The sequence below is a fragment of the Silurus meridionalis genome, chromosome 4 (assembly GCF_014805685.1).
Source record: "Silurus meridionalis isolate SWU-2019-XX chromosome 4, ASM1480568v1, whole genome shotgun sequence".
Lineage (NCBI taxonomy): Eukaryota > Metazoa > Chordata > Actinopteri > Siluriformes > Siluridae > Silurus > Silurus meridionalis.
Window position 1 is genome coordinate 22,937,762 of NC_060887.1, and position 26,603 is coordinate 22,964,364.

A 26,603-nucleotide genomic window follows, 5' to 3' on the forward strand; every position below is an offset into this window, starting at 1 on the left:
AGCACACAATATCAGATTGTATTATGCGAAATAACAGTTCTCTTGTTAGCTATGTTAATGTAGCAGTCAGAAATGAAGGGTATAATATAAACCTAGTAGCTAAGGCAATCATGGCAGCGTTATTTAATCTTCATAGTGGACAAGCAGACTTAAAGAAGCACTTAGATATTACAAGAGTCCTTATGTGTGTGTGTGTGTGTGTGATATATATATATACACACACACACACACACACATACAAACATATATAATCCTAAGGAAAAAGAATCTTGTTTAAACATTAGAAAGGAGTATTTGCCAAACAAATATACACCCCTGGGCAAAAAAGGCTAAGCACAAAATTATAAATTGTGACTTTAATGGTTTTAAAAACAAATCATTGGTCAGAAAATTAGCAAGAGCTAAAAAAAATACACTTCAGAGAGCTTGTGTGCTGCTTGTAAGCTTATTTGCTGTGAACTGGAAAAACTAAAAAGGGAAAATCACTTGTATAGTCTTCTTCCGGTCTTCTTTCCAGGAGTATATACAGTATGTACTACATTTTTAGCATATGAATGGTTTATAGACAAGTTGAGATGTCATAATGTTTGGCCCTAATGATACAAGGAAATAATGTTCCAGACTCCCTTATAATGGATGTCTAAGGCAGTTTGTGCAGCCAAATGGCATTTATGTGAAACATATTTCAGAGAGAAGCAGTTACCACATCATTCTTCAAATATACGCAAATGCGTACCGCAAAACCTTTGCGAAAGTGGAAGTGACCAGAATGATTTTGTGTACTTTTTTTTCTTCAAATTGGACTGATTTACTACTATAAATCTTTCTATGAACTGCATTAGCATAATAGATCCATAACTGTCTTAGTTCCATTATATTAAAGGTGCATATATGAAATGTCTATTTGAAGGAATTTTTATAGCCAGCTGTTATAAGTGGGTGTGGTGCAAAAAGGCGTTACAGTCAATGTGCATTTTTTTTTTTAACACCTTAATGTGATTGACTATTATTCTTAAATATAGGTCATGTCACTTATATACATTATATTCATGGTAGTAACTAAAAATGTTCTGCTTTGTTAATTTAGGTAGCTGTTTTTTTTTTTTACCATGAGCAACATGTAAGATTAAATAATGCAATTAGATTGAATAATGAGCTTCTGTTTCCAGTTAACTTGAGAGCTGATTTCTCATAACCAGATATTACATGATTAGTCTGCAATTCATGTAGTGCTGAAAGGCTATTTGTGTGTTTTCTTGACATTGTAAATGGGTGGATTTTTTTTTTTTTTTTTTTTTACCATGGCCGAGCACCTGGCCAGTCTTGGGTGAAGTACGCTAATGCTTTTTATGTTTAAAAAGTATTTATTCAATCTTACATGTAGTTCTTTTCTAGTTAACAGATGTTGGTGTTATAGTTATGACTGAGCAAAACTATATTAAATTTGTTACATGTGGCACCACAAGCCAAGCTGAATCCCTGACTGTTACACAGAACTAACTGAACAATGAGCCTCTCAGTGAGAAGCTTCCTCTCAGGGATATGTTTACCAAATATGTAACATATGACTATAATTTACAGCTAGTTTATTCCTAAACATACTTTTTGTATGCGTTGAACTGTAAAAACGTCTGTATGATGAACGAGGTTGTGAGACAGGGCTGTTTCTCAAAAGTTGTTGAGTGCTACCTTTTTTTCTTACACCTACTAAATGTATTACTGAGGTACAAACCAATGACTTGCTGGACTTTAATGAACTGACATATCTAATGATGGAATCTGTGTTAGGGTAAAGTCTGCAAAAACAAATTAGTGCTGTACCTGCTGTTTTGAAACGTTTAGTGCCTCTTAGTGGTCATGGAGGGTATTCTGAGTGTAGTGGTTGTGATTTTATTTTTTTGTATTTTTTTTTACAGTAACTTCTACCTCAATCTTTTTGTTATAAAAGTAGGATTACAGCACCGGAGAGGTTGCCTTTGACAATTTGTAACTAAGAAGAGAAAGTTAAGTGACATCAAATCCAATTTATGAACCTCTGAGCACAAGCACACACACAATGACATGCATAATTGACCTTAGGCCTTTGTTGTCACACTTTCTGCTTGTCTTTGGTCCAAAACATTTCAACCATTCGAACTAAAATCTAATCTAATCACCTTCTAACCACAGTTTTTTTTTTTTCTTTCTCTTGACAGTTTTAGATCTAAAAGTCTTCTCTTTTAAACTTACCTACTGATATGGTTTTTTTTTCTGTTTAAACGAGCAAATTATTGTAAATTTTTTTTGTTGTTGTTAAAATGATTAAATGAATTGGAGAAATTGCTAACATTGTTGTGACTCAATAATCTTGTGTACTTTTTCAAACCAGAGAGTTAAACTGTACATTTGGTTTCTTACATTTTTAAAGTGTGATAGTATTTTTTTTTTATCTTGTGATTGAATGCAAAAAAACCACAGAAGTTCTCAGGAATCCTTTGTCTTGTCATAGTGCCAGACTTTAAATATAATAAAGTGACTTAAGTGTGTTTGTGATATTTTATGTGCAGTCACATCATTAACCAATCATTTGCAAGGTTTTTACTTCGAGGCCCTTATAAAGGGAAGTCTTAATCTTTAACTAATTTAGTATCATAATATTTAGATTTCTGTTATTTCTTTGAATATATTAAACTGAAATTAATCAAAACTGCCAGAATGGGTGCATTTTTCATGGGGGTGTAATGTACCAGGGTTAGCTGGTGATTAGTGTGGCTGACAGGGGAAACGTGGTATTCTGTCCATGACACTCTTGACTCCTGCCTGCAGATGCCTGTGGAAGTTTTGGGATTCAAACACTTTTCTGTTGCACAACTCGAAAGGCCATGTGTTAATTATAAAACTTACTATGCATGCTGCTCAGGGTGTAGATTTTTTTATTTGTTTTTTTTTTTTTTTTATTAGTTTTTGGTTGTATGTTTTTTCTTTAATTAATGTACAATCCACAGGTAAAATGAATCAAAGGAAAAACAAAAGGTTAAACAGTGTTTACATTTCCTAATAAAGATTATGTACCAAAGTGATAATACGCTAAATAATATTCCAAATACGGATTATGTATATATTTATATATAATATAATAATATATATCAGTATACTTAAAGAAGCTAAATGTGCCTCTTGCTCTCAGTAAAAACAATATGAATTGGTTAAGCCATTCCAGAGCCAGCCCAGTCTATGATGCAACGTGGTTTCATGACATGAATCTCTGCTTGGACCTACTGTCTATTCTGTATATTTTAGAGAGAACATATATGATAGTATCCCAGTCCAGATGTAATTTCTGATGCATAACAGCATGCACTGTTTTCACACACAGCCGTCCACCAAATATAATTTGAGGCTGCAGGTCATCTGCAATTTGATTCTACACCTGTTCTGGGACATCTTGGGAGTCATTAGCTGAGTCAACTTCAAAAACATCATCTTCAATGGCTTCTTCAATAGGTTTCATGGTCGCCTTGCCGAGTGGATTTTTTTCTGAAAAGACACCCAGAGTCAATACATATAGTACAGAGTTCATACAAATGTAAAGTCCGTAAAAAAAAAAAAAAAACATAACTATATTTAATGTGTACATTCTGGTTAAAATCAAACAGTTGGATTATTTACCACACATACAATTGAATTCATTTGTATTATAACAAATTCAGTATGTATCAGTGTAACAAGCTTTTATATTTCACCTATATTGTGTAACACTCAATATTCTGAATTCCACACACATGTGTATGTAACTACAAACAAAAACATCTACACTCCTGGGCAAAAAGAAAAAAAAAATGTCCAAAGCCCAAAATGGCAAAATATTAAGCTTTTAATAGCCAGGAAATCAGCAAGAATTAAATAAATGCTGTAGACCTTCTTTTTACGCTATTAAACCCGATTCCATTTATAAACTTGTTCTCAGGCTCTAGTAAGGAATAATCTTTTATGAGAAATAAAACATCCCAGAAGATTATTTTGGAGCATTCTTTGCAGCCTGGAATGTGTTAAGACCATTAAAAGTTTGATAATTGCCATTTTGTTCTTGGTCCATTTTTTTATACGAGTACAAATGGTTTAAGTTTAAATATGTTACTAGATAAAATACTTTTGTACAACACTCATCAAAAGAACAGTTCATAAACTAAGTATTAGTAGCAGAAGGTCCATGATAAGTTGAGTTATAGGTTCAGGGCTTGTGATGACGTTAATGAGGTGAGGTCAATGACAGATGACCAAATTGGCATATTTTCAGTACACTGGGAGGTAGTTAGGAGTTTACAGTTTAGGAATTGGTTACATTTAAGCTGATAACTGGGTAATTTTAGGGTGGGGGAGAAAATGATGGTGAGAGAAAATAAAAGGTCTTACAGCCCCATCAGGTGCGATCTGAGGTCAGAGCTAAAGGAGGGACAGGAGGAAATAATATCAGAGAAACACTGACAAAAGAACATGAACCCAAATGGAAGGAGAAGAGCACCAGACACTGAGGTGATTGCAATGGACCATGCTTGACCTGGAACTCACTGGGTTATGTAGGTGAAAATAAGAATGAAATTGGGTTCGTATTTGAATAGGAAAGTGAGAAGGAGACAGGTGAAGGTATCATATGTGGTATTGGCACATTATAAGGCAATTGAGCACACACATATATTAAATTCTGATTAGAGTTGTAGCAAGATTAGCTGATAAGCGGGTGGTGTTAGCTGGTAAGACTTACGAATTGATGAACCACCTGATCCGCCTCTCAGAATCTGATTCAGCACATCATCTGTGTCACTGGTGCTAGCCATGCTGTTTCTCATCTGCATCATGGAGTGCTGGGAGCACAGACTTGGCTGCCTCTCCATCTTCTTTACTGCCTAAGAAACAGTGAAATCGTATTTCTTAACTTCTATCAGTATGTGCATCCATATCATGTGCACCACCAGTTTATCTTCACTTTCATGTTCATCTTACCTTGTCACTAAGAGTGGGGTCATTCAAGGAGTACAGCTTGTTAGTAATGTCCTTGCCGATGAGGTACCTGAACACCTCATTCAGAAATGAATCAGACTCCAGAAAGTAGGTCAGCCTCTCTCTTGACCAGCACAGGTATTTACAAGTTTCCTCAGCTGTGATTGTCACCTGTCAGTAAGAAAAATACTCGTTATTATCATTCTGCATCATCATTCTGCTTAGTTCTAAATTCAGCAAATCTGCAGAACAAGAGCAGCCTGTTCCTCTACACCCTGTGATGAAGGCATTGCTTTTAACCATATTTAATTAGGATTTTTTTTTTTTACAGAAATTCAAGTTTTAGTTTTGAGGACATTACCTGAAACTTTTCTCCCTTGTTTAGCTGAGTTGATCTGAATTCAGGTGAGTCAATAAAGGCGTTAGTGTAAATGTTGTGAAGAAAATGGCCACGATATGACACCTTCATTCTGTAATTAAAGCACAGGCTTATAAAATGTTAGAATATCTTGTGTAGTTCTCGTTTTTTTTGTGTATTTTTCTCTAGAGCCACATACTTTCCCTTGAGTAGAATGCTAAGGCGTTCATCCACTGAGGTTTTATCCTCGGCAGCATACACTTGGCCTTTCTTAAGTGTCTGGATGGTGCAGAACTGACCAGTGAGCCTCTGGAACAAAGCTTCACGTACATGCAGGGGTTCAAACATCCGCTTATACACTGATCTCAGTTCCCGGTCAATCTTAATCTAGGAATAAAAGAAAAATAACAAATAACAATTTTGGACTGAAGTGATTATTACAGAAAATTACAAGCAAAAAGGCATCATGTCAGAGCAATGGGGTGTGATAGACAAAGAGTTCTGCATGACATATCAGAGGCATGACCTGGTTTTAGAGCACAAAAATTAGCCCCAGTGTGGTGCATCGCCAAGAAGAATCCTAAAAAACCTATTTTGGAAGAAGCATTATGGATTTCTTCTAACAAATGGAACCACCACAGACATCCATTAATGTGTTTTTTTAAGCATTATTTTAAGCACAAATGAATGCACTAAGATAAATTTTAGTTAAAAGTGCAAAGCACAAGAATGCTGAAATTCTGTGAAAGGCCACAGATATAAGGCTCCAACAGGCATTAACTTGTCTTGTTCTGAATTGACAAGTGCAAATTTACAGAACTCTGGATGTAGATTTAAGAAAATAACAAATTTTGTTTTGAATAACACTCAATACCGTCATTTTGACTAGTAAACATGCATTGTATAAAGATTGTATAAAGACGTTAGATTGTGGATCACAGATTATTTCTCTCTTTTATCAACTTCAGAAATTGTCATCAAACAGAAAGATTTACTTTTATCCCAATATGATCCAATGTCCACACAATTATCCTTGAGATATTGACAATATGATCGACTTTGAGGCAAAAGACAGGAGAAATTTGCAGACATTGTACTTAGACATTTAGAACCTATCAGTTAACATGACTTTATGCACCTACAGTATAAAATGTGGGGGGATGAATGTAAGATCAGTGGGTTAGTAAACCAGTGAGGCGGAGAAACAGCCAGGAATTAATTTGGATATTGATATTCTTTCATCTACAGCTTTGCATGTGAATGAATTGTAATGTAAAATATACCTTCAGTCATTTTGTAAAGCCAAATACTAAATAAAGAGCCTGAGTGTTTTTTAATCACAGAATGTAAATCTGCAATCAGTACTCACAGGTCTGCGTTTGTACAGCAAGTAGAAGAAATGCATGAAGTTGACTACAAGGAACACAGCATTCCAAACCATCACATCTAGGGTGCACCTGTAGAGAGTTGCCCAGGCAATAAACAAGCAGCAACCTGTATGAAGGAAAAGGTGTGGTGTTGAACAAAAACCTTTTTGCAATATACTGCATGTTAATTTCTGTCAATCTCTGAAGTGTTTAAATAAGAATCACATCAGGTCACACAAAATATAGATTTGCATTAATATAAAGTGCATTAATATAAAGTGTTAATTAGTAGTGCTTGTTATTTATTTTATTTTTATTTCCATTATGTAATATAGTAATAACAGTAACATACTGTAATATAGCTTTAATTTAAGAGCAAATCATTGAATTGACAGCCCTCCAAAGGTTTGTATGTATTATTAGTAATTTGCAATTTATCCAGACTATCTGTACATTGCTTTACAAGTTATTGTTTTAAAAATAATTTCCTCCCAACAGGCTATCTTGTTCTCTTTCTTTTCAGATTAAACAATAGGACAAAATACCAGGCATGACCAGGCATAACATTACCGGTAAAGTGAATAACAGTAATTATCTCTATATCATGGAACCTCTTAGTATGTTGGATATATTAGGCAGCAAGTGAATGAGGCCTTTAAAGTTGACGTGTTAGAAGCAGGAAAAATGGGCAAGTAAAAGGATTTGAGCGAGTTTAACAAGAGCCAAATTGTGACGTCTAGACGACTGGGTCAGAGGATCTCCAAAACTGCAGCTCTTGTGGGATCTTGTGGGATGCAGTGGTCAGAATTTATTAAAAGTGTTCCAAGGTAGGAACAGTGGTGAACCGGTGACAGGGTCATGGGCAGGAAAGGATCTCTAATGCATTTTGGGAGCGAAGGCTGGCCCATGTGGTCCGATCCAACAGACGAGCTCCTGTGGCCTAAATTGCTGAAGAAGTTAATGCTGTTAATGCTTGATGGGTCAGGACTCCTTTGGCAGGAAAAGGGGGACCAACACAATATACATAACTTTAACAGCACATTGTATGTATGTCTAAACAGACTTCATTAGTGAGACTGCAGAAAGGACATGTCAACAAATTACCATGCAAGGTGTGTGTTTTGTGTGTGTGTGTGTGTGTGTGTGTGTGTGTGTGTGTGTGTGTGTGTGTGTGTGTGTGTGTGTGTGTGTGTAATGGCCAGTAGAGTGCGCTAAAACTGACCTGTCATCAGTAGAAGTCTGAGGAGGATCATGTGCAGGCCCACAGTGGTGGGAATGAGCAGGCCCACAACTAAACTTAAGTTGCCCAGATGGAAGAGTAGGTGATGAGCTTTCTCCCAATCCTGACAAGATGTGGCATTTTCTGGCATCACAGTCGTGGTTAAGTCTGACATTCTGAGAGGCAATAGGCAATAAGCTAGAGGAGAATATATGAAAAATAAGTAGGAAAACTGCACTGCTTTAGGACTACAAGTAGAATATATATATATATATATATATATATATATATATATATATATATATATATATATATATATATATATATATAAACCCTTACACTACATAAAATAAAACTCCACACCATAAAAGTGCATGGACGTTACAATGAAGAGCATTGTAGTAATAGATTTACATTGCTCAAGCTCACATACACAACAAACCCACGTGCCTAGTTTAAAAATTATATGAATTTAGAAAGCTTATAAAATGGACAACCATGAGTGAGCTTGTGCTTCAATCTGAAACCAAGCTCACGTTACGAGTATCCTAAGACAATTAAAACTCCGTAACATTTGGACAAATGTCAATCTGTACACTAACCTAAAAACAAGAACAGGACGTAAGTTCTTAAGCAAGAAGAAGAAAATGTCAGATTTTACCAGATCAAAAGTGTGTAGTTTCGTTTCCATACACATGTTGCAAAAACAACAAACAGTCAAAAGTACAAAATATAATGCAAAGCTTTTAAACACTTACCGTCTTCCCACTCAGATGGAAATAATCTTAATATTTCGCTGCTTTTGGAAGTGGGAAAGAAGGCGAGGTATGATCGAGGTATGAGCGAGGTGTGTGTGTGTGTGTGCGCGCGTGTGTGTGTGTGCTAGTGCAGGAGAGCAGGGGACTGCACAGTGTGAGTGGCGCATTCCAGCCTGCTGACAACCATCGACTAAAATGGGCAAGAAGCTCACACACCGACTAGCATCGCTGCGCCTCGCGCACGCGCACGTACACTGAACACCTAAACCGGTAGAAGGCGCTCATCAAACGCAAACTACACACTTAATGTCGGCGTTTGGACAAAAGGATTAGAGTCCTGATTATGTTACACGATACGGTCAAACGTCTGGGGATACTTGAGCATCACAACTCTAAACATCCCATTCCAAATTTAGTTCCCTCTTTTGCAGTTATAATTAGCTCCAGGCATCTGGGAAGTCTTTTCACTAGGTTTTACAGCTTGTATGTGGAAATTATTGAAATGTTACATTCAATAAACTCCTATTGTATTATGATGTTCCATAGTGAACCAGGTTGGGGTTTGGGAGGACTTTACATTGTATTTCTGAGAGCTCCTTTGGAGAGTACTCCAATAAAAAGATGTTGCAAATTCAAGTTATAAGAAAGGAAATAAAGAACCCTTATAGAAACCCATTTGTGGTGCTCGGATAGATTTGGTATTATTGAATATGTGCTGGTGTGTCATATGAATCTGTTTGACGTGCGATAAAAATCAGCACCACGGTCAGCGACAGAACAAACCGGAAATGATGTGTTTGCCAGGAAGAGTTTTCTGACTACGATCAATCAGTACACAAGCAGGAGAAGGTGATTACAAACTTTGCTTTATTCTGGAATTCAGATCTACAAAAGCATTAAATGAATGTCTTTTAGACTATCAAATGAGAACATTCAACCAGCTCCTCAAAAATCCTTCCTTGAGTTACCAAGCGCACATAGTCTAATTTTGCAAAAATAAAATAAAATTAAAATAAAATTATGCAAACACCACTGCATCAAAATTCATCTTGAGTCATAAATGATGTGACATTGAGCATGAGGACTATGTTGTAAAAAGGTGCAACGGGTAAGAAGGCATATTTAGGAAATGTGTCTCCCTCCTGTACCTCCTTGTGATTTCTTTAAGACTTTTTTTTTTACTAAATAACTGGGAGGACATTCCAGGTGCGTTGTTTTTAACTGTTGTGTGGTTTTTCTAGCTGTGCCTGGGGCGTATGGCAGAAGCTTGGTAAACGCAGATCATAGCGGAAGCCGCGTGCGTCCAGCGCTCTGTCGTTCAGAGAGTACAGCTTGTCGGTGATGTCATTGCGCACCACCAGCGCGAAGATCTTGGCGATATAGCGGTGTTTGGCAAAGAGCAGATATAACTTCTTGCGTCTCCAAGCCACATATGTGCAGTGATCGTCTGCTTTTAGTGTAACCTAAAAAAAAAACAGAAAGAAGCAACACTCAGCTGATTTAACATGACAAGAACTCGAACCAACCTAATATTTCAATTTGCATCAAACCTGGAAAACTCCCTCCTCCGACGGTCTGAGCGAATCCCACTCGGGTGAATCCAAGAACTGGAAAGGGTAGATGTAGTGTAGAAATTCACCATTCACTGTAACACGGATTCTGTTGAGAAAAAAAATCTCATGGACTGAATCCAGATTTGGTGCCCTTCTCCCTACTCTACTTCTTCCTACTAAAATGTGCACTGTACAAAAATATAACAACTTTTCCAAAAATTCTATCTATCTATCTATCTATCTATCTATCTATCTATCTATCTATCTATCTATCTATCTATCTATCTATCTATCTATCTATCTATCTATCCAGTATATATATTATTAAAGAAGACTACAGAATACTAGGAATGACGGTTCTTATTGAAATCGGTGCCAAACTGTATTATTAAGTATCTTTAGGATCTTTTTTTTACCTTCATATATGATTTACGGTTCATAAGTAGACATTATAGACCACCTATGAATATATTACAAGCTTTCAAATGAATTAAAGATACACAACATGCACCTTCTCATGTAAATGATATGAAGGCGCAGAAGATGCACCATTGATGTATCACTCCAGGAACGTGCAAAAAGTTCTGATAAAAAATAAAAAGATAAAGTCCTGTTCTATGTTTCAAAAAGTCTCCAAAGCCTATAAGTGTCATCCAATAACAATAGTGATTTATAGATGTCAATATTTACCTCCCGGAGAGAAGAACCGACAGTTTATCGATTGGAGTTTTGCCCTCGACTGCAAAGCAGTGCTCTTTTTCGATAGTAAGGATTTCCTGCTCGCAACACGAGACGATCTTGCCGAAGTGACTGAGAGACACTCCCAACTTTTTGAACATGCAGCCGTAAAGATCCTGGAAGTCCTTCTCAAAAGTCACACTCCTCAGGCGGTAGGCGACATGGACGACTTGAGCAACAGAAATGACAAATAGGACAAATGCCCAGGAAAACGAGTCCGTGGTGCACGGATTGGACCATGCCCAGAAGGAGTAGCACAAAAATCCGAGCGACATAAAACTAAACATGTAGATCAAGCCATAAAATCCACTACCGCCCATAAAGCCCAGGACCAGGAGCATATTAGCGAGATGAAATACTGATCCTTCTGGGTCTCGTCTCCACTCTGTGCACAGCGGATGTTCCAGTGGCTCATCGTTTAAAGAAAAGTTATTCGGCTCCAAAACAAATGTAGGTTCCATTTCCAGAAAAGTGTTCCGTAAACCAGATCCAGTGCCAAACAGAGTAGCAGGTGTTTAGTCCCATATACAGATTATAACTCCCACCCCTGTTATTGTTTACTACATCAAACTGGATTCATTCCTAAAAAATAACCAAACAAACAAAACGCAAAACAACTGTAATATCTGTTCTCACCGAATCATGAGAGATGGATAGTCATCAGAGTTTTTGTTATCTCAAATAGAGAGCTTACAGAAATGCTTTCCCCCAAATAACCACTGGGAAATGTTAGAGCAGCTGGTTATTAAATATATATACCGACATGGCCAACAGACGAATCTACATTATGTTATTGAACATAAAAAAACGCAAATGATGTAAAACTAGTCTCTAGTGATCGGAATTCTGTCAAAGCATGTCTCAAGCTCTATTTAATCACCGCTTTAAAATAGACTGCCTCTACAGCGTGTAACTTAATAGACTAGTAATTTCGTCTCCGAGGTCCTGGTGTCCGACAAGTGATCACTGTGTACCAGAGTCACTGTTAGAAAAGGGAAAGTTAAAGACAGATAGTCTGCTGCTCTGTTTCGTCGAGATGAAAAGTTCACACAGCAAGTGTGGATGCAGGATGGACAGACTCCAAGGGCTAGGATGGCTTGGAGTTCTCGCATTAATAAGGCATGAAGCATTTCATTTGTGCCAGTGACATTTGCTCAGCAGAGTTTGGGAGATAAATCAGTGTCAAAGAAATACCATTTTTAGACTAAAATAGCTTCCCTAGTTCCTTGCGGATTACCTGACACAGGAAGGTGACTTTAGTTGAGTCTCGGTTGAGCTCACCTGAGTGAGAGATTGGGGGCATGCATTTGCTCCAGGCCCAAAACATGACCTAAATCTTGCAAAAAATATATATTCACATTCTTACTATAGGAAATCTCTAGAGAGTAATCCTTACTATAAAGTAGCATTAAAATGCCACAGCAGCCCACAAACTATTATAGACCTGCTTCCATTTCCTCCAAAAGAAAATGGTGTGTGGTGGACTGGTTTTGTGAATGTGGAAGTATCTACTGAGCAAAAACAAATATGTTGCTTCAAGAGTAGGCTGTCCTCAGGCACTATCTTTATGCTGTATATCAGACACCCAACACATCTATATATAGAACCAGAGACCAGTTGTCTGCTTGCACATTTATGTGTGCGTGTGTGTGTGTGTGTGTGTGTGTGTGTGTGTGTGTGTGTGTGTGTGTGTGTGTGTGTGTATGTGGAGAGAGCCATGCATATTCACCAAAATAATTATGTGAGCAAGCAAGTAAATAAACAATTCAGTATATTTATTTATTTATGTTTGTAGCAGATATCCCATTTATTTGTATGTGGCTAATAAACATGTAACATTTCTGTATTACTCCAACCTATTTCAATTCACCTTGTAATCTTCTGATGTGTGAATTCAGAAGAGAAGAACTCATTAAACTGTGAAGTTTTTAAGAATTCTACTTTGTGCATACTTGCCTTGTTCACTGGGAGGCACAAGGAGGGTTCAGTGCACCCTGGCAATTATACAGAATTTCCATGTGATGACTGTGACACATTCTTTTAATGCATTTAAGACAGAAAGGTAGAAAAAGTAGTAATCAGAATTTATCAGATCACTGAGTAACAAACCATATTGATGCAGACATAAGTCATTAGTACTGATCACACATTCCCCAGCATTTCTTCTCAGTTTTTTATATGACAGAATTTCCTGCTCAACCTTTTTCCCAGTAGCCCTTCATGCCAAACATGAGCACAAACACAGATACAAAATAATGCATGTATACATACAAAAGTGTAAGAGACATTTTTTTGGCTCTCTCAAAAGCTTATACAAATAAGAAAATAATATAATTCTAGAAGATTTATTGTGCTTTTTCATATAGACAATACACAGTACAGCCTGTCAAACAACATGCTACAACAGCCTCAGGCAAAATCAATTATTTCCATAATATAGTATAACTGATAAGAATAAATGGCATTTGATTGTTGCCCTAATACTTTTGTACACATTGTAAATTGAAAAACACCCCCCTCCCCCACAACTGATAAACAAACACAAGTGCACATACAGGCACAAGCACACACACACACACACACACACACACACACACACACACACACACACACACACACACACACACACAGTGTCTAATTTCCTCTCTTATCTCATGTCAGTTATAGCCTTAGAGTTATTCTCGTCAGTAAAGTGTCACATTTGAGAATCAGGACTGGATTTCTATAGGAGGAAATGAAAAGACAGGAAATGCTATCTCTGACAAAATGGAAATATACACAATAAAATATTTTGTTCATAATATAATTTAATTGTTACACAAGGTAGTATAGAGGGCACCTCTGTGGTTGTGGAGATTCATAAGGAGCCCTGAAGGAGAGACTTACCCTTGACCCCAAAGTTGACATGAAGCCTTATTTGGTCAGATGAATAGTGTATTGGAAATGGCAATCAGGTTGAACAGTTAAATCCCCTTCAGAATGGATATTGCTAAATATGCTTGTTGTGAAAGGAATTGCATTGATATACTTTCACTCCTAGTTGAATTGTGTTGGCATGGTTCTGGCTTTTACCCTTGAGTCAATCTAGGAACATGATGGGCTATGAATTTATAAACACATCCTATACAGTAGTGGTATTCTCCTTACAGTATAAAACTTAAAAACTTACAACTTAGTAATTCAGGCATCTTGTGAAAAAAAACATCACTGTTAAAGTATTTAATTTAAAAAGATTTGTATACTTCTAGACTTTATAACATTGTACTTTTGTAAAGTTTGGGATCATATTACTTACACTCATGACTATTGTTTTATCCTTTGGTAATCAAAAGTTATTACAACCCACAAAGTGGTGCTTTGAATAGTTTATATACATGTTTGACTTACATGTTTGATGTAACTGACTTCAATGTAATGAAAATGAACTCTATCTTGCATGTTCAAACAAGGATATTTAAATTTCTAAGCAGGAGATCAGTAATTTCATTTGCATGTTCAACAAAAACACACCCACACACTCCTACAAATCTTTAAGCCCTTTAGTTGATGTAGAGTTGTTTTAATGTTAATAAAGCAGCATGTCCACCTTAGTCATCATTAAAATCACTCTTAATCACAATTATTCAAATGAGAGATGTGCATGGGTAAGCAGTTAAGACTCTTGGTGCTTTGAGCTGTGAAGCTCGGCGGGGGTGGTCACTGGCTGATTGATACCACACATGACGCAGGAAAAGTGAACAAGGAGGACTCTGCATCACCTCAAGCATCAATCCACATTCATAAGCTCTGGCTAGTAAAGATTTAGAATTCCAGGAATATAATTTTCTCTGCAAAAGACATGTTTGCATTTGTTTGATGATGGCATCTTCAACAAATATAAGAAATATATATTTTTTTATGTTTTTATAAGTTTATTAGGTTAATGTGTGAAAGAGCAATCTAGCAGTATTCTATATTATCATCTGACAATCAGCAAAACATATCAGTTTGGTTCTTGTCCTAAAGTTCTCAACAAAACTCTTTTCTGGCAAATTTTAGAATAGTTCAAATTATTTAATGGCTATGCATGTTGTGTACATAACGATATTTGTAAATATGGACTATGAAGAGTTTATTTCAGTGTATTCCATGCCACCTAGTGGTAAAAACTAAAATTGACTCTGCTACAACAACCATTAAAAATGTGTTGGCCTTTTTTGGCAAATTCATTTAATGAAAAATTCGTGTCACTTCAATTGCAATGGAAAATTGCATAGGACATTCCCCCCCTAACTTACTTATGCACTGTCTCTCAGCGTGAAAGGAAAACAGGGTGGTGACACAGCAGGCATCAACGTGCCTCACAGCTTCTAGGTCCCAAGTTTGATCCTGGAGTCTCTAATATCTTTGTGGGATTTTGCATGGCTTTGCATGGTACATGTGTTCCAGTTTTCTCCTAATTCCCAACATCATTCCAATGGGTGAACAATCAAAGATAAATTGTGCCTTTGATCATTATATAAATGTGTACACATTACATTCGAAGTGCTTTGCCACCTCATTCCTGGAACAGACCCCAGTTTCACCATGACCCTAACCACAATAAAGCAGTCAGTGAAAAAGACATGAACTCATATCAGCAGGTCCTGATCAATGCAGTCTGTGTCTGCAGCCACATATTTAATTTACACAAAACAAATCCTAAAAAAAATGCAAAACATTATCAGGCAGAGCAGAGGTTAATTAAAAGAACAAACATCATGATGGAAGTTCTCATTTGTTTAATATATACAGAAAGACCGGTGCAAAGTGAGAGACTGAGGGGAATCATTACATTGATTATAATGAAAGCTTGAATATTACATTTCCCACCCTAGTTTACTGTAATCGACATGCCGATCTTTAAAAAATAAAATTAATAAAACCCAGAAAATTAATATAGATAAACTTAATATAATTTTCAAAATCATTAGATAGAAGCTGCAGCTACAATCTGATTGTGATACTTTACTAAATATGACTGGTAATAGTCACAAGAACATTCACTCTTAAGAACTCTAAGCTGTGTTATTGTGTTACAAGTGTGTTGCACACATTGGAAGTTAAACTTCATCAAAAACATCAGTAATGTTAACAAATCATATTTTCCTTAAAAAAAAAAAAACTAAGACATTCACAGTCTATCAGGTTTACGCTAATCTCAAGTGATTATTGTAGTTATAGGTTTTAGTTACTGAACTCAGATTAATATCATTTTGAACTGAAAAAGAAAACGATCAAACACACAATGCACAAACATACATTAAATTATTCCCAACATTCTCTGAAAGTCCCACAGTAGCTTCCTCATATGAATGGCCACTTATGTTACGTACATGTTGAAAAAATGCATTTCCTTAAAGATAACAATAATGCTATTATACAAAATAAATATCACCAAACCACTTTCAGAATTTACAGTATGATTGAGACAAAAATATCATTAGTAACTACTTATACAACATGTCCCACATCTTTATTAGAGCAATTTACATTAGGGTTAATGACACATATCTGTTGTTCATTCTGTACCCTTGCACAACAGATTTCAAATAAAGCCATATATAACATTAAAGAACAGATGATCAAGCTTTAATTTGCTCGTCTGGACAACTACACTGGGTAAATTACACAGGCATGACAGTTCTTTAATCTTATATAGATTGTGCTACCATGTGTGAAACCAATATAAATAGAGAATTTGCAAACACATTTCATTGTTTGTTGGGCTGCAAACATGTGCACAATCATCACCCATATAGTATCATGATTCCACCTGTTGCTATAATCTATGGAGTTTAATTGAAAAAGAAAAAAAAAAAAAACAATTCTAATTGAATAAAATCTGAAAAAAATCTAAATATATGTATCTGTTGTTCACAAATGATTATAATTTTGATAAATACCAAAAAGGCTAAACAACAAGTAAAATAGTTGATATTGAAAAGCATAAACTGAGCAGAAATAATTTACTTTTAATCTAATTTTAAATAGGTCTACAAGAAAGCAAAAAACTGACCTCCACCAAATGAAAAACATAATAACGTGGTGCTTATTTCAGAAAACCTGCAGTTTTAATAGAATTTTATTTCTATCAAATCGCAGTTCCGTTCGCTTGCATTTTCCTCGACTTCACGTTTGCTCACTGAATTTTCACTGACTGAACTGTCACCCCTCATACTATATTGCATAGTACTTGGATAATGCACAAGACTCAACTTGCCCTATAATGATGTAAAAAGCAACACTGGACATGCAAGATGCTGTCAATATTAAGTGTACATATGGATAAATAATAAAAGCAATTCTTTGTTATTCGATACACGGTCAAAAACACTCAGCGACCAGCCAGCACTGGATATCTTAAACTGCACCAAATTCAAACGTGTGATCACGTTATTTGGTAGCTTGCCAAATAATAATGGCGAAGACAGTCACCACTAAGGACAGCACTAAAGCCAGAATACACATCCTCTTGCGTGATTTCCTCTGGAAAGGACAGAAAGAGATGGACAAGTCAATAATGATGGACAATAAGGGATAAAAATAACAGTGTCTAATGACAGATTTCTTTGCTGTACCTGGTAGTAGGCAGCGCGCTGTAGGTGCTCCGTCCCATGCTCCACGTGCACCACTGAGCTCTCTACGTTAGCCTCTATGCTATCTGTGCGTGACATACACAACAAACGGATCAATGCAAATTGATTAAAATGCAACAGGACATTTTGTACATGACTGAGGAGGGGCACTCACCTATGATATCGCCCTGGTCATGAATCATAACCGCCAGATCTTTGAAAATTTGGTTCACATCCATGATATCTGCCTACAATAACATTAACAGTCAGATTACTTTTCTGCCTTATATCAGATTTTATATTTCTCATTAATTAGCCTAGTGTAAAATATAAAAATAATGTCCGCTTGGGCTGTTGGGTAACGACAAAGAAGAAAAAGTAAAAAAAAAAAAGAGACCTCATTGAGCTGCAATTTATTTAGATACTGCATAACAATTTAAGGATTTTTATTTTGTCCCTTGTCTTAGTGCCATGTCAACTTCTATGGTTATGTTAATGGCTGAAGCTTGGTTTTGTTATACAATTAGACAGAACATTTTAAAAAAGATCTTTAGAGCTAGTCTTTTCCCCCAAAACTTTAGTTACTACGTTTGGGTTTACTTGCTTAAAAACCTTTACAAGAGTGTCAACAGAATAACACAAGTTTCAAATTAAGGATTTAAAACACAATCCTGCAATACAATTTTGCCTTTTTTTGTGATAGCACTTTGCTTTTCACTATTTTCTGCTACTTTTTTATTGCCTGTTTATTTGTTTTTTTTGGGGAAAAGAATGAACGCAATATTTTCCTTGTAAGTGTGATGTTTTCTTCAACCAACACACACACACACACACACACACACACACACACACACACACACACACACACACACACACACACAAAAACAACAGCAGCAGTTTGGGGCCAACCAAAGGCACAACAGATGAAGACAGGCATGTGAAGGTTATACTTTTGTTTAATGGTCAATAACCAGTGAGCAGTACTAGCCAGCGTTAGCAGCCAGTGATAGTTCTGTTGTGCACAGACCTGGTGACTCTGAAACATTGCTGTTGGTATTTAACAGAAAAAGTATTCAAGGTAATTATAGTATAAAGAGTCGAGTGCTTCAATTTACCTCAAGCAACAAAAAAATCTGATGACATTTAAGAGGATTTTTTCCATGCTACTGTCAACCGTCTCATACTGTAGTCATAGTTATGCTTCATAAATGGATGACAGTATGTTGTAGATTGACAACCACTGGATTTTTTTGTTTGGACTTTATGTGCAATACTAAGCTTCTTTTTTAACCAAGATTCTATATCCATAAAAACAACTAACAAGTTCATATTAACTGTACATACAGTTGGTTTTCATGCTAAAATAATTTAACTGGGAGACTGTGAAGTAGTGCAATTTACAATTAGACTTCACTCCCCTTTTCCCAGGTCAAAATGGAAACAAAACTGAAGAGAAAACATATCCCGAAACAAATAACATGATACCGCATTGTTTCTTGATAACAGAAAAATAACAGATTTTGCAGAAAAACGGGTAACTTTTTCCTTTGTTTGCAGTATCTAAATGTTATTTGAAACTTACTGAAGTCTCACTCTTTGCCAAAGATAAAGACATCAGCTAGACTCTAGTGATTACGCACAAAAAATAGATCAGTAACTTTCAATCGCAGAATAGCTGCCGATAAAATAGAAAACTTTAACACTCCATGGTTTCTGTTTATTCTAAAGCTCTATAACTCTAACGGTCACCTCTAGTTGCCGGATGTTGGTTTCTCTCTCTTTGATCAGTTCCAAGTCCTCATATGTGATGGGTTCCTCTTCAACCTGACTCTGGAACAGCCCTGAGTCTTCATTCCTACAGAAGAAGAGCACAACAGTTAATAGTGCCAGCCAGAGATTTCATCTGGCCCATGCATCTTTCGAACACCATTATAAGTTTGCTCTCAATTACACAACATACATTTGGCATCTTCATATACTGGACATATACATAACTCACTGCAGCCAAAGTGAAAGTAAAAGTTCACCTACTTTTCAAAAGTTACAAGTTGCTCTTCTTGGTTGCTTTCTTCAACCTCCAAAGGAAAAAAACAGATATTGAGAGAGTTATAATAATAATAATAATAATAATAATAATAATAATAATTATTATTATTAATATTATTATTATAATTATAAAAGAGTACACAATAAAAATAAAAAGGTTTTGCTACAATACTTCAACTGACGAAGAAACAACATGTTTTGTGTGTCCCACTGTATCATACCAGGAAATGTGAGCCAGCTCGAGCCCTGGCCATTGACTCTCTTTCCCTCTCGGCTGCTCGACGCTGCACCACCTGAAAGTTGTTGAGAGCTGCAGAGAATTCGTTCATCAGCCGGTCCTTCTGGATCCTCTGCTGGCGCTATGTGAAGAACCTGAATGTGTTTAACAGTTCTTAGCTTGAATGAAGATTTTCTGGTGAGAAAATGAGCTCACCTGTTCTGAAGGAGACTGAGGTAGAGGTAAAGAGCCCAGTTCTTTCAGGTGCTTATTGGTCTCTTTGGCGAGCTGATTTGTGTAATGCTGCATCTGCTGACTGAGAACCAAATAGATCTATCACAGGTCTGTTAATAAACACATTTTACCTCAACAGCAGCATGACCAGCATCTAAAAAAGCCCACACTTATTATTTAGTAACAATAAATTCATTTGTTAACCAAGGCAATCTAATGACAGATATTTTTACATCATTTTTGGCAGTTTCCTTTTAAAAGACAATTAAATACATTCAATCATTCTGTGACAGGAATTATGTCCAGGAGGACAGAGGAATGATTCAGAAAGACATTAGAGAAGGGTAACAGATGAATGTGCTTTATCACAAAAAAGGCATGACTCACAGTCTGTCCTGAAGTTCAGGAGTGTCTGGTCTGCTACCAAGCTGGAACAGCATGGATTTGATTTGGCCAGCTAAAAAAAAAAAAAAAAAAAAAAACCCACAACAATTACTAAAATAAATGGACATCCCTACAATAAAAAAAAATCAAACCTGTGTAACAAAAAACCTCAAATACTATTCTTATGGCTATATTCCAAATCAAATCTTTTTTTTTTAAATGCTGAGTAACCTGATGAATGTCCAGAGATTTTAATCCTGTTGAGAGACAACTGAGTAATTATTAAGGAGTGAGTCTCCATGTGGATGAACTGCTTCTTGTTGAAATATTGACTGTAGCACAAGTGATAATAAATAAGACACTTACTGTTGTGTGTTATTTTCTGAATATTAGAGCTGCATGTTTGAAAAAGGTTGCTGAAGTCTCGCGGCTGTGTGCGATACAGCCCCATCTTTCCGGACGACATGATGGAAGCAGAACACAGAGCCCCTGCAAAACAGAATTATTATGCCTTGATTATACATGAAGAAAAGAGATATCAGGTGTTCCTTTGTGCATAACGTAGGGCATGTCTGTGCTCCGTATAGAGGCACTATAACTAGTATATCCAAGTACAAATGTTCAAAAAGTTCTGCTTAATTTAGACACAGTCACAATGCTGATTTAGAGAAATCTATTTCTAAATCAGGACTATTTTGAATGCCATTATAGTATCCTGTGAAGTGACAAAGTCTTCTTCCAGGACCTAGGTGCCACATGACAACACAAGATGACACAAAACTAACTAGGGCACTAAATATAGTGTGTTCAAACAACACAACAAAGTGAAGCAATAAACAGCCCATCCAACCAGCACAGCATTCAAGCAGCACAGCGTCCAACCAGCACAGCGTCCAAGCAGCACAGCGTCCAAGCAGCACAGCGTCCAACCAGCACAGCGTCCAACCAGCACAGTAAATGTCTGTTTACTTTACAAAAATGTCCATATAATAAGAAATTAACAAGCATCAAGAGAAATGCAAATGCAAAAATCCCTCTAGGGAAAAAGCCAGACTAAAAATAATACCCATTCACTTCTGGGTTCCTCTAGATCAGAGATGCCCAAACTAGCACCCGCAGGCTAAAGGTAGCTTGTGGTGACCTTTGATTTGGTCTGCCATGTAGTTTTTGGGAAGAGGAAAAAAATATAAAAAAATACAAAATGAATAAAATAAAAAAGGCCACTGAAACAGATCTTCATTTCTAATTAAACATTTAATGTAGGATTAACTCATTTCAATAAAGTGTTGGTTTTTTTTATGTTTTTTAGGCTGCAAAAATTAAAAATATAAATTAAATGCAGAGAATAGAAATTAATTTAACCCAAATTTGTAAAAAATAAAAAGCAGCTTCAAGTCTCTCAGTAGAGATCAACGATATTACAAGAATATGACTGTACTGATTATAGTTTAAATTAATATCTTCTTCTTTCAGCTTCTCCCATTAGTGGTTCCCACAGTGGATCATTTGTCTCCATACCCCTGTCCTTTACATCTGCCTCTTTCAAATCAACTACCTGCATGTCTTCCCTCACCACATCCATAAACCTCCTCCTTGGTCTTCCTCTTTTCCTCCTTCCTGGCGGCTCCATCCTCAACATTCTCCTACCAATATACCCCATGTCCCTCCTCTGCACATGTCCAAACATCTCAATCGGGGCTCTCTCACTTTGTACCAAAATGTCCTACATGCGCTGTCCCTCATCACTCCCAACGAAAACCTCAACATCTTCAGCTCTGCTACCTCCAGCTCCACCTCCTGCCTTTTACTCAATGCCACTGTCTCTAAACCATACAACATCGCAGATCTCACCACAGTCCTATAAACTTTCCCTTTCACTCTTGCAGATACTCTTCTATCACAAATCACTCCTGTCACTCTTCTCCACCCACTCCACCCTGCCTGCACTCTTTTCTTCACTTCTCTAACACACTCTGCATTACTCTGCACTGTTGACTGCATGTAGATTTAATTAGTGTATTAGGCATTAAACTGGTATACTATCTATTGTACTATAATTAGCATTGTTTCTATGTTTGTTCATTGAACTAAAAATCTTTGAAAATTAAATTGTAATAGGTATTTAGCGATTTATTTATTAACTTTTAAATATTAAGAAAGGATAAATGAAGGGAACCATGCCAACTTTCATTTTCATATAAAGAAAAAGAAAGAAAGCTGCATTTTACTTGTCATATACACATTACAGCACAGTGAAATTCCTTCTTCGCATATCCCACTGATGTTATAAAGCTGGGGTCAGACATGATGCAGCACAAGAGTGGCAGCTTAGCGATAATGAGGCTTGAGCCAATCAGTAACCCACGCTTGATAGTTCTCACCCAAGACACCCGCATCCTCAACGGTTCTTTGGTGCGGGTGTTTATATTCACAAAGAGATTAAATGAAAAGGGACAAGAGTAATCATGAATAACTATATATCATTCTAAATGTCGAAGCCTCAAGCATCGACGTTAGATCACGTTTTTTTTTTTTTTTTAATGAAAAGCTTATAACGAATGCATTTGCTGAATTTGTGTAAAGGAGTACACACCAACAACATTGTTAGGAAGGTTTACGATCTAGCTCGAAGGACCAATTATAAGGGAGTTTCACTATCTGGTGTGCGCTGATCAGGAGATTGTACTCACCCCAGCGTGTCAGTAAAAACACGGTACAGGATTCAAAACACTCAAACTTTACTGGGTCTAGGATTGATCATGGGTGATTCTTGCTGTCAATTGCTAGCTGCTGTTCGGTAGGTTGCACGATGCTGAAAGACCTGCTGTTCAGTGTTCTGGCCTTTTATACGCTTGATGTCAGAGGTAACTTCTCATTAATGGTAAACTATGTGTCTGCCTCTAGTGGTGAAGCGTGGAAATACAACTGAATAAGAATTCTTTCCTTGTATTTCTATGCTTCACCGCTAGAGGCAGACACACAGTTAACCACTCATGAGAAGTTACCTCTGACATCACAGTGCACCTTTCTCCATCAAGAGTATGTGCATTGTCAAATTAATGTATTATATTTTACATTGATTTTTTTAAGCATGTTTGTCTACTTGCCATCTGCAATTATCATTAAAAACAATACTAATACTGCTTTACACAAATTGCTTTACCTTGCATACTCAAATGTTGTTTTGTTTTGAAAGAAACAACACAGCATTAGTGAATTTATTCAAGGAGAAATCCCCCATGCAATCCAACAAGCAGCTACTATAAGCTTTGTAAAATTAAAGATAGTTAAACTCAATATATGGCTTTTGCATTTTTAAGTACATTTCTATACATACATACCTTGAATTAGGGTTTTATATAGTTATAATAAGCAAAACATCAAATAATTGTTTTAGCCCCACCCCAATTAATCAAAGGGGAATAAAAAACAATTACTTGATTAATTGATTATCAAAATAATCGTTTGTTGCAGCCCTAGCGAAGCGTAAAGGTCAACTGGCAGCAGGAAAAAGTGTCCGTCCCAAATCATCCAAGGCATGGGAGCACTTTTATATTAAACGCAAAAGAACACTACTGTAACCTGCAAGTTATGCAAAGCGGAGTTTGTCCACACAAGCTCTGCTTTGCATAACTTGCGGGTTACAGTAACATCAGCACGGTAAGCAAAAACCGTATCTCCTCATGAAGTGAAAATGTTATAGTCTAATCAAATGCTATTGTGTAAATTGTTTGCTAACTTTGTAAAAGTCGCACAAATCTGTACTGGCGTGACTCCCGAGCATCAGATTGCATTTTATATGATTTGTCTGTTTGTTTTTAATAAGAGAAATGCTTGAAGTGTGTGTGTGTTGTTGGGCACACTCCTGTCCATTTCAATGGCTGGCAATCAATATGAATGCAGTCTGTACAACAGACCATAACTGTTCAACAGCTTGTCGGGCTACCTGTCTGTATGAATAGCCAAGTCCACAGGTGTGTTCCTCAGACAGGAGGAGAGAGAAAAGGACCAGCCATAGTCATTTTTCACGATATCTTCATTACATTTGAAATATAAAATCTTCAGGCATGTGGTTTTCACCCCATTACTTTTCTGGATGGCTCCAGGTATAATTTCATGTATTTATATATGGAATAAAAACGATCATTGTGGTAAAATAGAATTTCAGGCCACTTCAACAATTATGATCTTATTATAACTTAGCTTTTTGAGCATTAAGAACTGTTAACATTTAGATATAAGTGGGTAATTTTCACCTATGAGCCTCAAAAGTGGGGGTGTGACCCAACAGATTAAATTGTAATATTTATTTACTCGTTTTTTAAAATTATGAAGGCATAAATAATGGGAAACATGCCAACTTTCATTTTCATATAAAGAAAAATAAAGGCTTTTTACTTGTTATATATACACATTACAGCACAGTGAAATGATTTCTTCACATATCCCATTGATGTTAGAAAGCTGCGGTCAGATGCAGGGTCAGGATCAGGATTAAGTGCCTTGCTCAAGGACCCAAGAGTGGCAGCTTGGCGATAATGAGGCTTAAGCCCCTGACCTTCCAATCCGTAACCCACAGCTATACCCACTGAGCTACCGCTTTCTCTCAACATATAATATAATAATACACTTTCTTACAATGCATCATTTACCTTTAAGCCCAGGGCCATCAATCTGGTGATTTTGGGCCATTCATAGGAAACCATTTGGGCACCTTGGCTCTAGATAGAGCCATTATTAATCATTACTGTATAGAGGTACGGAAAACAAAAATCTAATGGTACAAAAATTGTTTTAACTGCAGCTGTGCTGAACGATAAGTGTATGATGACTTGCAGTTTTCATGGCTGGTAGCTGCAGCTGCTTATTAACTGCATAATCCTCATGTTTACATCTTTAACATAAAGCAGCAAACAAACACTCCTTCTGTTGATCCTGCTCTTGTATTCTGAGTAACGAAAAGCCTGATCATGTGCTTATTTCCCCACGCTACAGCTTTCTGTCTTAAAGTGGTGCTCATGCACTTTACAGTTTCTCTAATGGACGCAGGCTTTGCTGACGCTCTGGGACGCAGCAGTGCAACCGGAACTGTTCAACTACACACTGCGTTTCAGTCGGAGCATTAAACAACATTACCGTCATGAGACTCAAATAAATTACACAGCGTCTTGCATGGTCAAAGGTTCACCAAAATGACATTTGTTGCAAATGTTTATTTTCGCTGTTAGTCGTATATACAAATTTAGGAGTTTCTGCGAGCTTCGAAATACACAAACCTGTCAAAATAAGCGTTTCACATACTGGTGTATGGGTCGGTTCCATTTGTTAACCATCAGTAGAAGCGAGTATAATATATATATATATATATATATATATATATATATATATATATATATATATATATATATATATATACTGCCTTGTGTTAGTATTATTGTTAGTGTTATTTGCGGGTAAAATGGACTGTTTAAGATAGACTGTTTATAATAGTCTGGAGGAGGCTAAGTACAGGACACATCCGCTTTCTCTCTGAATAGCACTCATGTGGTACAAGCTAATGTTTACATACGATTCTCACCACCGGCCGTTACAAATTCCTGGACTGTCCTATTATAAATACCGCATTGGATGCTACGTGTGACTTATTACGGGTATTACATAGGCTAGCGGTAATAAACTGTTTACTTACGGCCCGTCAGTGTAATCCTGTGCTCTTCTGTCGTTCCGCGATGTTGCTGTGGAGACCCAACAGTCCGCGCGCGCGTCAAGCCGCTCCCATTTAATCCGGCCTCGATTTTAAACCGGGGGGTGTGTGTCACACAAAAGACCCCCTTGTTGTACCCCCTTCTCTGTTTCCCCAAATTATCACGGAGAGATTTCAAGAAGCATCTATCTATCTATCTATCTATCTATCTATCTATCTATCTATCTATCTATCTATCTATCTATCTATCTATCTATCTAATCATCTCCATGAACTTCATTGACTTTGCATAGTACAGGCACAATTTATTATACGTATGCAGTGTATATGTATGATTAATTTATAGTGTATACCTATACAGTGTGTATATACAGTGTTCTAATGGTGGATTTCAGTAGGGCAATGTTAGATGGAAAAAACCTGCTGGTTCTGGTGTGTATGCTCCTGTATGT

At 36.6% G+C, this 26,603-nt stretch overlaps 3 protein-coding genes across 9 annotated transcripts; all 3 read right to left on the minus strand.

Annotated features, from left to right (window-relative positions):
* Window positions 1-2,019: 2,019 nt before the first annotated feature.
* On the minus strand, window positions 2,020-8,867 carry bves (blood vessel epicardial substance). Of its 4 annotated transcripts, none has more exons than XM_046848218.1 (8): window positions 8,680-8,867; window positions 7,925-8,119; window positions 6,705-6,829; window positions 5,535-5,722; window positions 5,339-5,447; window positions 4,981-5,148; window positions 4,757-4,883; window positions 2,020-3,516 (listed from the first exon to the last, which is right to left on the minus strand). In XM_046848218.1, the coding sequence occupies exons 2-8, from the start codon at window positions 8,094-8,096 to the stop codon at window positions 3,404-3,406; spliced, it is 1,002 nt and encodes a 333-aa protein (XP_046704174.1). In that variant the 5' UTR covers window positions 8,097-8,119; window positions 8,680-8,867; the 3' UTR covers window positions 2,020-3,403. The 4 variants fall into 4 exon arrangements, with proteins under 4 accessions (XP_046704174.1, XP_046704173.1, XP_046704176.1 ...); XM_046848217.1 differs by having other exon boundaries at window positions 4,742-4,883; XM_046848220.1 differs by lacking the exon at window positions 2,020-3,516 and adding an exon at window positions 4,393-4,422.
* Window positions 8,868-9,525: 658 nt separating this feature from the next.
* On the minus strand, window positions 9,526-12,457 carry popdc3 (popeye domain containing 3). Its single transcript, XM_046847906.1, has 3 exons — window positions 10,923-12,457; window positions 10,230-10,338; window positions 9,526-10,142 (listed from the first exon to the last, which is right to left on the minus strand). The coding sequence occupies exons 1-3, from the start codon at window positions 11,429-11,431 to the stop codon at window positions 9,897-9,899; spliced, it is 864 nt and encodes a 287-aa protein (XP_046703862.1). The 5' UTR covers window positions 11,432-12,457; the 3' UTR covers window positions 9,526-9,896.
* Window positions 12,458-15,715: 3,258 nt separating this feature from the next.
* Window positions 15,716-26,256, minus strand: stx12l (syntaxin 12, like). 4 transcript variants are annotated; one of them, XM_046848554.1, is made up of 10 exons: window positions 26,142-26,256; window positions 20,814-20,936; window positions 20,451-20,520; window positions 20,046-20,145; window positions 19,834-19,971; window positions 19,598-19,641; window positions 19,316-19,421; window positions 17,742-17,814; window positions 17,570-17,652; window positions 15,716-17,477 (listed from the first exon to the last, which is right to left on the minus strand). In XM_046848554.1, exons 2-10 carry the CDS (start codon window positions 20,911-20,913, stop codon window positions 17,385-17,387), a joined length of 807 nt encoding a protein of 268 aa, XP_046704510.1. In that variant the 5' UTR covers window positions 20,914-20,936; window positions 26,142-26,256; the 3' UTR covers window positions 15,716-17,384. The 4 variants fall into 4 exon arrangements, with proteins under 4 accessions (XP_046704510.1, XP_046704508.1, XP_046704511.1 ...); XM_046848552.1 differs by having other exon boundaries at window positions 26,137-26,248; XM_046848555.1 differs by having other exon boundaries at window positions 20,814-20,928; window positions 26,137-26,209.
* Between the last annotated feature and the right edge of the window lie 347 nt (window positions 26,257-26,603).